Source organism: Sorghum bicolor, chromosome 3, assembly GCF_000003195.3.
Source record: "Sorghum bicolor cultivar BTx623 chromosome 3, Sorghum_bicolor_NCBIv3, whole genome shotgun sequence".
NCBI classification, from domain to species: Eukaryota; Viridiplantae; Streptophyta; class Magnoliopsida; order Poales; family Poaceae; genus Sorghum; species Sorghum bicolor.
In genome coordinates this window covers 65838891-65856202 of record NC_012872.2, presented here as the reverse complement: position 1 = coordinate 65856202, position 17312 = coordinate 65838891, and the positions used below count along the sequence as shown (strand labels likewise).

The window sequence follows — 17312 nt, the reverse complement described above, 5'->3', positions numbered from 1 at the left end:
ATGCCAGAGCCTGGAGACGGAAGAGAGGGGGAGTGGGCCGACTGGGGAGGCGACGGCGGCTACACCGTCGGCGAGGGCCGTCGGGATAGGAGGAGAGGCGAACCAGCAGAAGCGCGAGCAAGCACGCGGACACCGGCTGACGGCTCCTCTGCACCACCGCCGCCCACGTCCTCGAGAACCACACTGGAGGTCTGCCTGCAACCTGCATTTCCTCTCTCTCTCCGTCTCGCGCTCATTAACCACCGCCCTAACTCGCCAGAGGTTTTGAATTCGAGCGCCCCCGCCCCCACCCCCACCAGTAAATGCTAGGGGACTCTGAGGCTTCGATCGATGCGTTTGCCGATGTTTTACTTACTAAATAATAATTCTGCTAGAGATGATTTCACGTCCATATTGGGTATGGTAATCAAATTATGGTTGCGGAAAATTCTGTGTAATAGCATAGCAGCTCGCAATCCTTGGGAAAATTTTGCACAGTACATGTATCAAGTAAAGCTAGAGAGTGATACAATACAACCGAATGATCAGGGAAAAGAAAACGCAGCAAACTGAGCAGTCCCTCTACTGTTCGCTGTGTTTAAGCTCAGAGTGTGCCGCTGCTGTTTAGCGGGCCATGACCACCTCTCCACTGTATAGGTGCGAGGTGGAGGCGGTCCCCGCGTGCTCAAACTCCAGGGTGGATGAACTGCCCGAGCTCAGCCCCTCGCTGTGCAGCATCGCCTCAAGCTCCTTCACCACAGAGTTCATGGTGGGCCTCCGCGAGGCTGATTCGTCCACGCACTCCATGGCCAGCTGCACGAACCTTCTGAACCTTGCAGTATGTGCGGCATCGTGGATGGCTGGGTCCACGATGCCTTGCAGGCCATAGTAGTCGTGGTCATTGGGGTTTATAGCCATCCTGAATTCCCGGACGATATACCTTCCCTTTGATATAGGCAACCTGCCACTCAGTATCTCTAGCATGACGACACCAAAGCTGTACACGTCACTCTTATCTGAGAGCTGTTGTGTCATGTAGTACTCTGGGTCCAAATAGCCCTATGACATGAAATTGACCGTCAATGCCAAGAGTAACCAATGGGCTTAATATAATAATTGATGAAGTACTGTGACCAAAGAACCTACCAACGTTCCTTTGACTTGAGTGGAAATGTGGCCTTTTTCGGTGTCTGCAACTAACTTTGACAGACCAAAATCAGCCACTTTTGGTTTAAAGTTTTCATCCAAAAGGATATTTGTGGACTTGACATCTCTGTGGATAATAGGTGGATCCGCGAGCTCATGAAGATATGCTAATCCTCTTGCCGATCCTAGAGCAATTCTGAGCCTCTTCTTCCAATCCAGGTAAATTCCTCTAGCTACATAACAAATATATTTCTTATAAAATGGGAAAGGAACAGGGAAGAATGTAACACTTTAGGATTTGCTACTAGGTTTTATGTACATACCTTGTAAGTTCTGTCTTAATGTCCCATTGGAGACATATTCGTATACCAGCATCTGCTCCCCTTGTTCATAGCAAAATCCTAGCAGACTTACCAGGTTCTTGTGGTGGACTCTGGATAGCAACTCAATCTCATTTTTGAACTCCACTGCACCTTGCTTTGATCCATACTCTGCTCGTTTTATGGCCACATTTGTTCCATCTACCAGTATTGCCTTGTAAACCTTTCACATGTGAAGATGAATCATTTATTAGCTGTCTATGTAAAACTCCTTAAAAGGAACTCCAATAATGCAGAGGCTGGGATAATGTTTTATTCCATCATCTATTTTGTATGCATAGCTGTTTACCTTTCCATAACCTCCTGATCCTATTTCATTGTTCTCTGCAAAATTGTTGGTGCAAGTCTTCAGTTCATCAAAAGAAAAGAACCTTGCTCCTTTCAGCTGTGGAGCACCTCCACTGTCCTTTTTTGCAATTCCCCATGAAGCTAAAATTTGAATATGGATGAGGTAAATAATCAGTGAAGTTTTAGCAAACTACAGTTATTTTGACCTTTTCTATGCGTTATTACTGCTTACATGCATCTGAACACTATATTTTTGTAGTTAGACACATTTTCTGCTACAATTTTGTAAGCTTTGAAAGACTGGGTATTTAAATAGGATTCGAAAATTGGATGTTGGTTTGGCATGCTGACCTAGTTAGTATACATAGCTGTGTCAATTCTGTTGTATATGTTGATCATATCTCTAAATTACAGCCTATCAGGCTACCATTTAGTTAACTAACTTGAATCCTGCTTAATTACACTTCTAGGTAATCTCATAACATGATAATATGGATATTCTTATATGAAGTAAAATTGTATTTTTTGTACAATCTAGCACCAATAAGCTGTATTTGTTATACATCTGGAAGTCTGTAACAGCTCTAGCAAACCATTGGCACTCTATACTGTTACAATCCATTCTCATCAAATAAATGGCATACATGTTTCCCATTTTTGCTTTATCAATGAGAGGTCATGTAGACTTTTTTATCTGGTTTTATTAGTTTTATATCGGGGTGTCTTTCTCACTGGTTTTATATATATGTGTATAGATTTACTACAAAATAAAGAACTTTATTAATTGGCGCAACCATGGAAAACACATTCTGATAATTTAATGTTTTTCTTCTTAAAGAAATGTTTGGTAGCTTTGAGAGCTATACAGTTGTCAGCCATATTATTTGGAATCTCACCGAAAGGATTTGTTTGTCCTGATAATTCCCTAGTTCTTCTCTTTTGTAATAAACAAAATATTGCCCCAGAAGTTACAGCAATCAGAATAAGACCACATGCTACTGCAATTCCAGCGACAGCACCTGTGCTTACTTGCGATTTTCCACCATCAGCTGGTCCTGAGACAAGATAGCCTAATGTATTTCATGCATGATTACTTGCATACAGACATAATTTTACATGATTAGATTTGATTATTTTAATACCTGCAAAGTGGACATATGGATCTGCAACAAAGTAATAAGGTCCAAAACCTTGTGGTGGCTTGTAAGTTTGATTGCTAAGATCAAAGCCTATCCTCGTTACTTCTGACAAGTTAAAGGATGTTCCAGTCGATGGAAATAGTCTGACTTGAACTTGGAGGTTATCATCACTGGTGAAGTGGATATCAGAAAGGAAAACTGAACCATGTTGCAGTCCCAGCTCTGTTGAGAGGCTAGCTTCCAATAGCTGAAAGTGCTCATTGTCTCTCAAGTCTGCAAACAATGGTGACCTGAAAAAAATTTTACCCATGTAGGGATAGGCGCAGCCGCAATTCGCAGGGTCTAGACTTTGATCACTGGAACAAGAAACTGAACCACAATGGGTTACACTAGTAGTGTATGATGTTATGCTATCTTGCTTGATACTGCAAAAGGGGCTACTGGAGAAGTCAGGATCCAAGCACACAGGATTTCCCACAAGTCTGCCGATAGAGGAAGAGACAATTCTAGTGAGTAAATGGGGACTAGAAGCAGCATGTCGTCTTTGGTTTTGAAGCATGCAAGTACTCACACTAGTGTTCTGTTGTAGCTTTGTGTTATCTGGGCTGCAACTATACGGTTGTTTAGCAGATTGACTTGCTGCAGTTGTTGAGTGATGCTGCCAGTCATGTCAAGTGTCCCGTTGAAGGCATTATTGCTTAGAATACTGTCTGATCAGTGACAAAAATAAGCAAACATGTGAAACTTTGCTAGTTATTAAAATTTATCTTGCTGTATGTTTCCAGAAAATTACACTTGCTGCAGTCTGGGCAAGGTAAAGATCCTGTTGGGAATCTGACCATACAGTCCTCCAGAAGCTATTGCTCTGCATGTTAGGATTTTACAAGGTGACATTGTTTCACTAAATGAGAAAATATAGTGCAGTGAGACTTGTAGTGCATGTCTTAAACAACTCACACTGAAGCAAGTGTTTCCACTGTCAGCATCCAGGTTGGTATGGCAGACGGATCAAATGAATTGTTGCTTAAATCGCTGGGTGTGAAAAGAAAATTCATTAGTACTTGGCACCATGTTTATATCTGATGACAGTGCAGAATAGAAGACAAGGGCGATATCTTACACCACATTAAGTTTTGTCAGGGTACTGAGATCTGGCATTGTTCCAAGCAGCTGGTTGTCTGCAAAATTCCTGCAGAAGATAGTTATTCAAATGAAATACACTGGAAACTCTTAACTTATGCTTATGTGTTGTCGTTTGACCGGGAGGTAAAAATTGATACAGCACTTACAGTACATTTAGGTCAACTAGGTTGCTGATATTGGTTGGAACTGCTCCTGTGAATTTATTATTGTCTAATCGGCTGATGAAGATGCAAAGAAGTCAACATTAATGCTGAGAATATGTTTGGAATAAAGAAAAATGGCTATATACTCACAGAATCTGGAGGGTGGTGATGCTACCAAGTTCAGCAGGGATAGAACCAGTCAATTGGTTGTTGTCAAATAATCTTATGAAGATAAACAAAGTGGTCAGTACAATACTTTAATGTGTAAGCATTACTGGCATTAGAAATTAGTGCTGCCTTACATATGTTCGAGTGTCATGCTAGGGCTGAAGAGGCCGTCGAGATTACCAGTTAATTGGTTTCTACTGAAATGGCTGTTAATTGATCGGAACAGAGTATCAGCATGGCAGGAGCACGAGTAAAAGCATGCATACTGATCATCCGTTCTTGATTAATGAGAGATAAGAAATGTTAGAGGATCTTACAAATGTTTGGTGTTTGTAAGTAGGTCAAGTCCTGGAGAAATCGGAACAGGACCAGAAAGTTGATTTTCTGACAAGTCTAGCCAGAAGAGGTTTTTGAGTAGGCCAATTGAAGCGGGAATTCTGCCTGAAAATTTGTTTGAATTCATTGCCCTGCAGAGTATATTTCATCGCTAGTCCATTTCATCAGTATAGGCAAAGCAGCAGCAGTGAGGTAACAAGAACACTGAGTTGGGATTAAGATATTCTCAGTGTAATAATTCTTACAAGAATGAGAGCTGCACCAAGTTTCCTAATTCTTCGGGAATGCCTCCTGTGAAGCTGCAGCCAGCCAAGATTCTGAAGATCACAACGCATTAGGTAAGCTTCATTGATGCATTATGATATATAAGAATTTGCACTTAGGGCCAGGACATACAGTGTTGTGAGCTGCCTGAGGTTGCCAATTGAAGTGGGTAGTGGGCCACTAAGACCACTGTTGGACGAGAGGTCCCTGCATGCATCATAACGTATGAGTGAATATGATGTCTTTTATCCCCTCAAACACGCAAGAGAGTTATGTATCATTTCGATTACACAAGAGGGACATAGCCCCCCAAAAACACACACCCAAAACTCACATAAACACACCCACACCACAATCAGGAGAAAACAAGACACAAATGGCCCTTTTCAACAGTGGGCAACCATCAAACTACCAGGACCAGGGGTGTTATCCCCAGAAAACGACCTGGCAGCAGCTCCTGGAATGCCTTTGCTACAGCAGAGCACCACAAGATGTTCATCTGGACTGTCTGCAGCACAGCCCTGATACTCGGACTTGTTCCATTAAAAGCTGTAATTGTTCTGATATTTCCAGATTTCCTAAACCACTAGAATGGTAGCTCCTGATCATTGTTGTGCCCTCACCTACGGCCTCAAATTTCTCTGGCTGTTGGAAGTCAGCCATCAGAAGGGTGCCTATGGAGATGAGGAAGGGGCTGAATTCCCTCATCATCCTAGTTTCTTGGGAAGTATGGAAGCATCGGAACTCCTGTGTTTGAAGGAACCTCACCAAACATTCAAGTGCTGTTACAGTCTGTAGGAGATGAATGTAGTCTTTGGTGCATGGTGGAAGCTTCAAAGCTTAGTGGTGTCTTGGCGAGGTCGCTGTCTCGCTGACCCCGCGTAGTTAGTCTCCGGTGTGGTCAGGTGGTCGTATTTTTTTCTGGCAAAGACATAGTCTAATTTTCTGTGTGTGTTGGGGACCTTGTGTCCAGGTTCTTTCTAAACTCGGCTCGTTGTATCTTTTTTTCTATCTTTAATGAAATGACATGCAGCTCTCCTGCGTAGTTGGAGAAAAAAAAGGTAAGTGAATTGAGCCCCTTTCTAGTCTCTTTCTCTACTTCCTTGACTGCCCAGGACCACCAGCTTGAAAATTTGCTAGTGAAAGTTGGAGGGATGGAGTTCAATCCCAATCTCTGGAGTATTATAAACCTATGTTATTAGGACCGGACCGTGACTGGTAGAAGACCGAACCAGAGACTATGGCCTTGTTTAGTTCGCAATTTTTTTTGTTTTTGGCTACTGTAGCATTTTCGTTTTTATTTGACAAACATTGTCCAAACAAGAAGTAACTAGGCTCAAAAGATTCATCTCACAAATTACAGGTAAACTGTGCAATTAGTTTTTATTTTCATCTATATTTAATGCTCCATGCATGCGACCAAAGATTCGATGTGACAGGGAATCTTGAAACTTTTTGTGAACTAAACAAGGCCTATAACGGTTACCAGACGAACCGGCTGGTTTTTTATGGAACCGGTGAACCAGTCGGTTCCATTCATACCGGAGCGGCTCGAAAAAGGTGGCGTGCGGCAGCATGCTCTGGCTGCTGGCTGTTGGCATGCCTGCACCTGTGCCTGCCAGGGAGAGTGGACCATGCAGCGCCCACCTATCTACTGTTGCCGTTGCCCCCTAGTGATTCGCGATTGGGGATTGGAGATTTGAAGTACTCGACATTTGCATGCATGCGTAGTTGCGTACTGGACTTTGGTGGCGCTCCAGCTGCAACGCTTTTTTTAAAAAAAAATTCAAAAAAATAATAACTTTTTAATATGAGCTTTGAAATAGACAAATAATATATTCATCTTGATTATTTCAAGGAGCTCGCACTAGTGCAATCTATTTCAGCATCTAAAGATTATTTTTTATCACGATGAATATTTAAAATAGTATTCAGCATCTAAGATTGTTTTTATAGCGATGAATATTTAAATTAGTATTTGATTTTTAAGTGCTCCTTATGTTCTTTTTTCATGTGTATTTTTTACAGATCTTATAAAACAACTCTAGATTTGGTTATATAATTGTGTGTTTTATCATTTAATGTGTGCATCGAATAAATATATGTTGCTAATTATTCATTGTATATTATTAAATTACACTGGTTCAAAGTATTTGTGAGCGGTTCAATTCATCCGGTCCAAAATAATCGAACCGGTGGTTCAATCGGTTCTTAACAGTTAGACCAGTGAACCAGTGAACCGAAGGTCTCACTGGTTCGATGTCCGGTCCGGTCCTAATAACTATGTTATAAACCAGACCTCCTGGGCAAAGACATAGGAGATCAGCAAATGTTGAATTGAATATGATGTCTTATGGAGGTCAATTAGGAAGTTCCTTTTCTGTGGTACAGATCAATTGAAAGTTTGAAACCTATAGGTTGTTGACACTGTAAGCTGAAATCTTTTCTGTTAGTTTTAACTATTTAGTGCACACACAAAAGCCATATTACACAGTTGAATTAGGAAACTCGTCCATAAACTCTAGACGTTTGCATAGGATATTAGGATAGAAGTACAGCAGCAACCATTTTCTTGAATGTTTTTAACATGTACTCCCTCCGTACTCGAAAAGGAAGTCGTTTTGGAATTTGGACAACATTGGGTCAAACATTGGGAATATAAATCATGAATAACTTTTAAGTAGTTGAGTATGAAAATGCGAAAATTATATGAATAGATTTGTCTTGAAAAATACTTTCATAATAATATACATATATCACTTTTTGATAAATATTTTTATGAGAATAAGGAGTCAAAGTTATGCTTTGAAGACCGTGTCGCTGTCCAAAACGACTTCCTTTTTTAGTACGGAGGGAGTATTGAATACTGGGCTTGGCTGGAAGGGATTAACTTGCAATTTCCACCCCTATATCCAGGAGCCAAAATCTTTCAGTATATAGCTTAAATTTGAAATCATGCTGTCTAGTAAATAGTAATAACTACAAGATTCCAGACTTTCAAAACTACTTTTCAATACATGGAAACAAAGTAATCATGCAGTCAAATTCTGAGCAGACTCTTCTGATATGTCTATCAATTGGAACCAGAAAAATATGGTGCCAGTGATAATTTATAAACTTTAAATATAGATTTTAGATTTTCAAAACTACTTTTCAGTACATGGAAATAAAGTAGTTATGCAGTAAAATGCTGAGCAGACTCTTCTGATATGTCTATCATTGGAACCAGAAAAATACAGTGCTAAAGATAGTTTATAAACTTTAATTATCTATGCAAAATGACTCACAGGTAAGCAAGCTCGCTGAGCTGGCCTATATTGTTGCTTAATGTGCCTTGAAGATTGATGCTTGATAACCTCCTGGAAACGTGAACTTTTAATTCGATGGATGGAAAGTTAAAGTAAAACTAGTAGTGAAACATTATTAGTTGATACCCACATTGATATGACTCGCCCATTGTTGCACGTAATGCCATCCCATTGTGCACCACAGGGATCATTTGATGCTTCCCAACTTGATGGGAAGTTCTGCCACACTTTAATTAGAGACTGAAGTGCAGCCACTGTCAATTGGTATCTGTGTTATTATCTATTGAGCAATTTACATAGCATGGAATTGAGTTACATTTTCATTTGCATGGTTTGATATTGCCATCTCTTTTATTGTCAACTGCTCTTTATTTGCTAACTCACAATATAAATCAGGAAAGATCACCAACTTGAGAAATAAAGAAGGATGATACTTTTTGTTTCATTTGATGTTGTGCTTATCATAGCAATATTTCATTGGATATTACATACTTGAAGATAAAGGCATGCTAAAACATGAAACATTTTTTTTTCTTTGGAGAGAAGATTGTTTCTGAAAACAAGTGCGGCATGTAAAAGGTTTCTCATCTAGCAAATCTGTGTGTTTTGTGAGGCTTCAAGATGCTTAAGCTATAACTTTGCAAGCCTAGTCTAAGTAAGAATAGAAAGTTTCAGAGACCAAGGTTGTATAGTTACCATCTTGGGGATCTGTATCACAGAATAATGCAGGAAGACTGGCCAAAATCATGAATATCAGTAGAAGGATGGACAATGCCTTCATTTTGAGAGCAACAATCACACTGAACCTCAGGGTTCCACAAAGCTGTTGTGAATGCTTCAAGGAGTGGAGCTTTCTAAGGTTTACAACTGATCACCAAAGGCTTGGTCTTTTATTGAATGTTCCCTTGAGTAGGAATAGGTCAGCACAATTTACACTTGCTTGCATATTCCTCATGAGACTTGCACGGTTGCACCAGCTGCAAATTTAGTGATGAACTAGAGAGTAAGCCAAGGAAATGGAAAGGCGTGTAAAACAACAGAGTTGCATAAGGATTACCGACTCTTCCATGGATCCCTGAATGACCTGTTTGTCTGAGGACTCTCCCAGGTATAGGTCTTTGGTGTCTTGGTGCAAGTCACAATGCTGTCAACATGTTTCTTTAAACTTTTGAACGTGGATGTGTTTGTGACAACTGGTGTCTGTTTTGTTATTTAAATTTATGTAGCCTGCTCATGCTTACAGGTTGTAAACTTAATGTGGTTGGGATACAGTATTTTTTGTCATTTCATAATACTTTTGCTTTTACATGTCATGTAGTTGATATTATTCTTTTCATTGATCCAGTGTATGATGAGCTGAACTGAAATAACGATGTCAATGCTTTGGAAGCTCAGATAACGACATAGTTACTTCCATTGTTTCTGCAGGGTACTTTCTTGTTTTGCCCACGTCTTAAATTCAAGTTTGTTTATTGGTATTTTTGGTTTCATTAGCTTTTGATTATTCATATCTTTGAATTTTCCCATTCTCCCAACTGGCTGCAGATGGTACTCAATTAGTGCAGGGAACATTTTCCATAGCACTTGTCCCTGCTACTTCTACAGAAGTGCAGCAGACATGCATTACAGTAGTGATGACTGAGTTATCTTCGTTACTGTTAATTAACATAATTAAAACAAAGATATTTCAACACACATGGGCAATGCCTCTACTAAATCATTTCTTTGTCAACAAAGGGCAAACATCAGTTATAATATTGTCCCCCATCAGTCCTTTGTACTCACATATTGGCATCCACTGACAACTTCATGGCCATGGCCTCTCTCTGATATTGTCTTGGACTAGTTCTTGATCCAACTGGCCAATCTGACATAAAGTTGTCAAGAAATGGTAGCTAGTTTGTAATTTATAACCATATGGAATGTCGCTGCCTTCAATCTTGATGTAGCATTGTTTGCAGAACTAATGGATTTACATTTGATAACTATAGAAACTACAAATGCATCGGGAGAAACAGTTCATATCACATAATAATGTTTGTCTTGGCATGTACTAGAAAAGAGATATTTGTTTTCAGACATTTTTTTTTATTTTTATGTTGTAAGTGTAAAGTAGTACAGGGGCATGAATGGTTTTATCGATAGATCAGACATTCACTTCTGTTTCAGCTTAAGCAAGTCATTTTGCTAGTGTGTTTCTGAAATATTCATTCATTGATTTATCAACAGAAAAAAAAGATTAATGTCGTATAATACATCCCTCAACAAAAACAAAGAGTGGAGACTGTTATCTACTTCGGTTGAACAGCTGAGTATGAATACACACTGTTGTAGTCAAAAGTGTTGCTGCTGCTTTCATCATTCATTGGCAAATGTTCTGCATAAGGATCTTGACTCTTTTTGTTTCCAAATTGTTCAACTGATAAAGACGCTGAGTTTAACAATCGTGCCCCTTCATTCTGTATGATGATCTCAAGTTCCTTCACCACATCATTCATTGTTGGGCGGTCAACAGCAGACTCTTCCACACATTCCATAGCCAACTGTACAAATCTCCTGAAGCCAATTAATTTAGCTGAATCCCGGATTTTTGGATCGATTAGGCCCTTCAAGCCATAGTATTCTTGATCATATTGATCTATTGCTGTCCTGATCTCACGGACAATATACCTGCCTTTCTCTATGGGCTGGCTGGCAGTTATTAGTTCTAGCAGGACAACTCCAAAGCTGTAGACATCACTCTTTTCAGAGAGCTGTTGCGTCATGTAATATTCAGGATCCAAATAGCCCTAGCAACAATGCAAAAAGAGGAATCAGCGAAAGTGTTTCTTAGGTGAACAGGCACCAGAGAATATCCAAAATACATACCAATGTTCCCTTTACTTGGGTAGAAACATGGCCCTTCTGTGTGTCAGACACAAGTTTTGAAAGACCAAAATCAGCAACCTTAGCATTGAGACTTTCATCCAAAAGGATATTGGTTGATTTGATATCTCTGTGTATGATTGGTGGATCAGCAAGTTCATGGAGGTATGCTAGACCTTTTGCTGAGCCAATGGCAATCCTGAGGCGGTTCTTCCAATCTAAGTTCACTCCTCTTTTACCTGCAATCAAGTCATGGTTAGGTCCTATGTTCTTGTGTAGGCATATGTACTAGTTAAGTAAATTTGTGTTACTTAGAGTGAGTATTGTAGTTGATACCCATCAAGTTCTCCCTTAATGTCCCATAAGGAATATATTCATAAACCAGCATCTGTTCCCCTTGTTCGTAGCAGAAACCCACTAGGCTCACTAGGTTCTTGTGATGAACCCTGGACAGCAGTTCTATCTCATTCTTGAATTCAGCTGCACCTTGCATGGATCCTTGCTGTGCACGTTTTATTGCAGCTATTTGCCCATTTGCAAGTGTTCCTTTGTACACCTTTTATAACAGAGTAAAATATTATGTTAGATGCTTTTGCAAACACATGTGTCTAACTGTGAACAGGCCAACACGGCAACTGAATTACCTTCCCATATCCTCCGGATCCTATCTCATGAGTTTCTGAGAAATTATTCGTGCATTTTTTCAGTTCCTCAAATGAAAAGTATCTTGCACCTTTCAGTTGTGGTGCATCTCCGTTGTCTGTCCCACCAGCTCCCCATGATGCTGTGGCACCAAAGCATTAACAAAAATGAATCGGGAGACATATCATTATGCTTCTAAGTACAGTTATCTTCCTAGTCTTTAATCTTTGGTACACATAGAATTAAAGGGTACCCTAGAATTAAATATAGTAGCTAGCTCAAAATGGATGCAAGTGCATGCACATACATCCCACATCTTCTATTGGACTGAAGTTAGCTGTGAAATAACACATTACCGAAAGGATTTGTAGTTCGCTCTACTGCCTCCTTGGCTATTCTTTTCTGTCTTAGAGCATATATTGCTACCACAATAAGGCCAAGAATAAGGACAACACCCGCGATTGCTATTCCGATTATTGCAGCCTTGCCCATTGAGGACTTTTTATTGCTGGGAGCTGAAATGGACGATTACCAATTCAAGATACGTCAAACAAAGATGGTACACACCTTGTGGAATGGTACTGTTTACATACCTGGAAAGTATGTGCTCGCTATGAAGCTGTATGGTCCAAAATTAGTTGGGGCTTTATAAGTTTGGTTGACCAGAGGAGAAATGATTCTTATGACTTCTGAGCGATTGAAGCTCGTTCCACTGGCTGGAAAAATCTTCACTGTGAATGTTAGAGGTTTTCCTGGACTGAATTGAACATTGGAAATGGCAACTGATCTTGGTGCCAGGCTAAGGTTCTGCATAAGCGTTGACTCCAGATTTTGGAACATCGTGGGGCTTATGACATCAGAGAAGGCGGGTGCTTGGAAGATCATCAAACCCTGGAAGGGATTGGTGCATGCACAGTTCTGTGAAGTGACTGGACTTGGTGACTGATCAAAGGGGCATGGAATGGCAGCACATGGGCCAAGGTTAGTGGCATATGGCACTTGCTGCTTTTGCTTGAGTGTGCAGAAACTAATGTTATCCAAACATACAGGATTCTCTATTAATCTGGATAAGAACAAAAACTATGATGGTTAAAAAACGCATGCCAGTAAGCATGCAAGCACATATCATTTCGGTTTGAGAGGACAATGCTTACATAAGACTGTTGCTGTAGCCTGTTGCATTCACTTCGATGATTTGATTAGATGTCAAATTAACAACCTGCAACTGCGAGCTGATGTTACCTGTCATATTAAGTTTCCCACTGAACGCGTTCCTAGCTAGTGATCTGCATGACAAGATGTGACGTCACAGAATGCACTACAAATTACTCAGTTGAACTCTTTAGATATTCAAGGGAATCATGGAACAAGTCAATGATGAATTACACTTGCTGCAGGTTGGGGAGACTGAACATAGCACTAGGGATTGTCCCATTAAGATCATCATGATCCATAAATCTGCATATCCAACCAGAAACATTATCTATATTGTAGTTTTACATTTAATTGATTTCGTCAATCTTCAAAAACTCACATGGTATTTAGGGATGTCAACGTTGAAAACCATCCTGGTGCTGGCGAGCTTGCAAAGTTATTATTGCTTAGGTCTCTGCTTAGATAAATAAAAAATTAACTCCAGAAAAACAAATCGTTAACTTGAATGTGGTATATTTTTCTTACACATAATTTAGCTGGGTTACATCAGTGAGATCTGGCACGGTCCCGTTCAGTAGGTTGTTTGCTAAGCTCCTGCAAGAAGACAAGAACCAAAAGGGATATTTGCAATGTAATTTTCTAGTATCATGAAATATCCGTTGGTATTCATTGAAATTTAGTTACTTACAGTTCCATCAGGTTACTTAGGGCAGCAATACTATTGGGAACAGGACCACTGAACTTGTTATGATCTAGTCGGCTGGCAACAATTGTGAAAATGGTCAAAACACTGCAAGATTGATGGAGAACGTGATTTATCTGGTACTTACATTATTTGAAGTGATTTGACTTGTCCAAGAGATGCTGGGATTGGTCCAGTAAAGTTGTTATTATTAAATATCCTGGCGACGGTTACAGAAAGCAGTGACATACTGTGGTGATAGAAATAAATAGAGTTGCTATTGCAAATGAAGAACACAGCTTACACATGTATAAGGTTCATCTTGGCACTGAAAAGGCTTTCGCTCATCGGGCCTGTCAACTGGTTCTCACTGAAGTGGCTGTTGATTGCATGTATGCAATCGTACGGAGTTAGAACATTCAAGCTACTGTTTTTTTTCTTTTTATGCTAGAATTGGTAAGACATTTGAGAACTTACAAATGCCTCGTGTTGACAAGTTGATTCAACCCTGGAGAAACTGGTATTTGTCCTGACAACTGATTTTGTGACATGTCCAACCAGAGAAGATTTGAAAGGAGGCCAAGTGTTGGTGGAATTCCACCAGTGAAGTTATTTGAGTTTAGTGCCCTGCACAAGGAAATAGTTAGCTGAATTCAAATGACAAACAGAATATTGTCCGTTTTTATTTTCTTCTGAATTTGAGTGACTTCTTACAGGAATGTGAGCTGTGATAAGTTGCCTATTTCTTCCGGGATATTCCCTGTGAACTTGCATCCAAGCAAAATCCTGAGAGAACCAAGGTAGGTCAGCGTTCCTCCTCCTTTTTGGTGATCTTTGCAGACCCCTCAAAAAAAATAGTGTTATCATGAAATGTCATTTCTTACAGAGTGGTGAGCTGCTTCAGATTTCCAATATTTTGAGTAAGTCGACCCCCGAGGTTTTGGTTATTAGACAGGTCCCTGCATGTAGTTTATGGCAGTAGCTTAATGGATGTTTTCTCTTTTGTTGATCTCTAGGTAAACTGGTAGGTTGTACTAGCATCTAACTGACTGTAGTTCTATGTTGTGATAAGATTTCTTGAGAAAATTCTTAATTATTATTGTTAGTTCAAGTGAGTTATTTTCATTCCGAGGACAGGGGACTCACAGATATTTCAAAGCAGATAGTTGGCCTATGGCATTGCTTAATGTACCTTGCAGATTCATGCTTGCTAATCTCCTGCAAACACCAGGTTTCATCAGAGCATTTGATTATTTGTTAAGAGAAGAAGTTTTATTGAGCACTCACATTTCTGTCACCCGACCATTGGAACAGGAAATTCCAACCCAGGAGGTGCAGGGATCGGTTGAACCTGTCCAGCTTTCTGGTTCATTTTTCCAATTATCCATCAAAGCCTTAAGTGCAGCAACTGTAGAAAATCATTAAGCCAACATCAGTTGCTCATTTCTGCATTAATAACTCTAGTAGCTGATTAGTTCTTAGGATCGTAAATTCATGTGAGAGAATATATGCAAGTACCATTTCAAGGAAGTCAAAGAGAGTTAAGCCTAAGAAAGAAAATAGCAAGAAAAAAACACTGTTCAGTGTTAAGCTTTATGTTTTATCATGAGAACATACTTCATACATAACCACGACTTTCTAAATGTGATCCATTTGGTCTTGTGGATTTGATTACATTACAGTTCTGCATGACGTTGACTAATGAACTGATGCAAAAACATTAATTCAAAGGTAACACAAACTGACTTATGCCGAAAAAATCTTCTTGTTTTGTTGAATAGAAATAATTCTAAAAAATTGAAGACAGCCAAATTTAAAATGAACAAACTTTGATGTAACTGAATGAGGTTAAATGTTTTTTATCTGCTGGTAACTAATGTTCATTGTAATCAAAACATTCTCAGATTATCATCCTGGTAGAACTAATCTAGCTGAACATTTTTTCAGGTCAACAGGGCACTCTGTGGATAATTCTATCCTACAAAGATGGCAGCATGCTTCCTATATCCTGATCAAATGCAAAACATCAAGGCTTACCATCTTGGGAGTTCGTCTGACTGAAACTTGGCCGGAGGTATACCAAGAGCAAGAACAGAAGTAGCAGCTGCTGCATCGCCACCATGACGTGCTCTTCTGGGTTAGGCCTCAACACAAGTTGCAGCAGACCAGAGCTAACTCTGATGGCTATCCTTGGAGAAGTCTATGCAATGAGCTAATGGACAAGCGCTGCTACCAAATGGCGCCGCTCTTCTTCCAGAGGTTGGAACCAGGCAAAGCAGATAGTGTTTCAACCAAAACAATCTTGCATCACCCGATTCAGAAGAATCTCTCGTCAATTATTGCCTGGGCTGGTTAATGGGTCCAAGCAATGGATATGCTCATAAGAACGCACGCGTGCAACCGTATGGGAAGCCTTAAACAAGGCTACAAAGAGCTCAGTTGAACTGATCAAAACATGAAATGGTTGAAGAAAAATGTTTCTGTATTCCTAGTTGGTAGTGGGGCAGTTGCTTCCTGTCCTCAACGGGGTAAAACCTTAAACATTGCTTCTTTCTAAGCTTTGACCCGGTCATGGTTATTAGTTAACTAGATTAATACGGCCACAGGTTGGACAGTTGCGACATAGGCCCACACTTCAGAAACGTGTTATGCTGTGCAACTGCTGTATTCTTTCCGTTGTGCAGGTAAGAGCCAGAGGAGATGTGCATTGGACCTGGGCCTGGCTGCTAGCTCTGATGATGTGGATTTGGCGTCATGACAAGGATATTACGTAAGTATGCTTTGAGTCCCCCCTTGAATGTACCCATTGTTGGTTTGTCCTTGGGAAACCTGATTATTCATGCTGACCTTTTTAGCCGAGCAGTTTTTGGTTTTTATACCCGGTTTTGCCATAGAAACAGGATCAAGTCAATTTCTTTTAATAATATGTGCAACAATGCGCTTGCCCTTCTTTTGAAAAAATAAATGATGAGGCAGGGTTTCTCTCACTTGCAGACACTAAAAGCTTCAAAGGAATGTCAGAAAGAATGTGCAGACGATTGCACTGCTCTCCTGGAATCCTTGGCAGTTTGCAAACGCTGCGGTTTAAACCTGGCTCTAACACAACGGGCTTATCTAAACACATTTGGAAGGGTCCGACTGTTCTTTTTCTTCTTCTTCTTGAGGGGAGGCGGCAAATGATTATGCTATTTGTTCACTAATAGAAAATGGGTCCGGAAGGCCAGGTTTTGGATGCACATGCTCAACTGGTTCCTTTGTCGGGATTGCCGAAAGCTTGCCAGGCAGATAAACTTTTGGTGCATGCCAGAAAATGCAGATAGAGGACGGCTTGCATGCACACAGAAGGTTCTTTCTGCACGGAGCCAAAGTGTGGCCGGCAGGCTGATGCTTGCACTGGCCGATGAAAGATTTCTTGAAAGGAATTGTCCGTCTTTTCTCTCCCGTTCCTTCAGTGCGTGATTGCAATTTTGTATTATTCTTGTTCGCCATTGAGCCCGTCGTATATGTTGCCTTTGCAAATGTTGGTGAACAGAGTTTGGCAGTATCTTTCCCCCTTTTTTCGTTGTGGATGATGAAATGCGGTTGTTGGGCGATTCTTGGGCGGAATAACGGTCAGAGGGAAAGCCAGATGCCGTTTACTTCTCATCTAAAAAACTTCAATGTGTTTGGAACAA

General features: G+C 40.2%; 2 protein-coding genes and 1 long non-coding RNA gene across 5 annotated transcripts; 1 reads left to right on the top strand and 2 right to left on the bottom strand.

Moving 5' to 3' along the window:
• LOC110433754 (probable leucine-rich repeat receptor-like protein kinase At5g49770) lies at positions 604-1074 on the bottom strand. Its single transcript, XM_021456323.1, has one exon. The coding sequence runs from the start codon at positions 1012-1014 to the stop codon at positions 604-606; it is 411 nt and encodes a 136-aa protein (XP_021311998.1). The 5' UTR covers positions 1015-1074.
• Positions 1351-17312, top strand: LOC110433476. Of its 3 annotated transcripts, XR_002450910.1 has the most exons (6): positions 6364-9153; positions 9272-9402; positions 9640-9723; positions 14355-14438; positions 14525-16408; positions 16633-17312. It is a non-coding gene; the product is annotated as an uncharacterized LOC110433476 (long non-coding RNA). The 3 variants fall into 3 exon arrangements; XR_002450908.1 differs by lacking the exons at positions 6364-9153; positions 9272-9402 and adding an exon at positions 1351-5060; XR_002450909.1 differs by having other exon boundaries at positions 6365-9402.
• Positions 10219-15799, bottom strand: LOC8085390 (probable leucine-rich repeat receptor-like protein kinase At5g49770). Its single transcript, XM_021455688.1, has 19 exons — positions 15676-15799; positions 14926-15046; positions 14785-14856; positions 14523-14597; positions 14353-14424; positions 14116-14265; positions 13943-14017; positions 13787-13858; positions 13645-13716; positions 13482-13550; positions 13336-13410; positions 13188-13259; positions 12956-13087; positions 12395-12864; positions 12158-12316; positions 11804-11943; positions 11496-11715; positions 11163-11398; positions 10219-11083 (listed from the first exon to the last, which is right to left on the bottom strand). The coding sequence occupies exons 1-19, from the start codon at positions 15758-15760 to the stop codon at positions 10586-10588; spliced, it is 2865 nt and encodes a 954-aa protein (XP_021311363.1). The 5' UTR covers positions 15761-15799; the 3' UTR covers positions 10219-10585.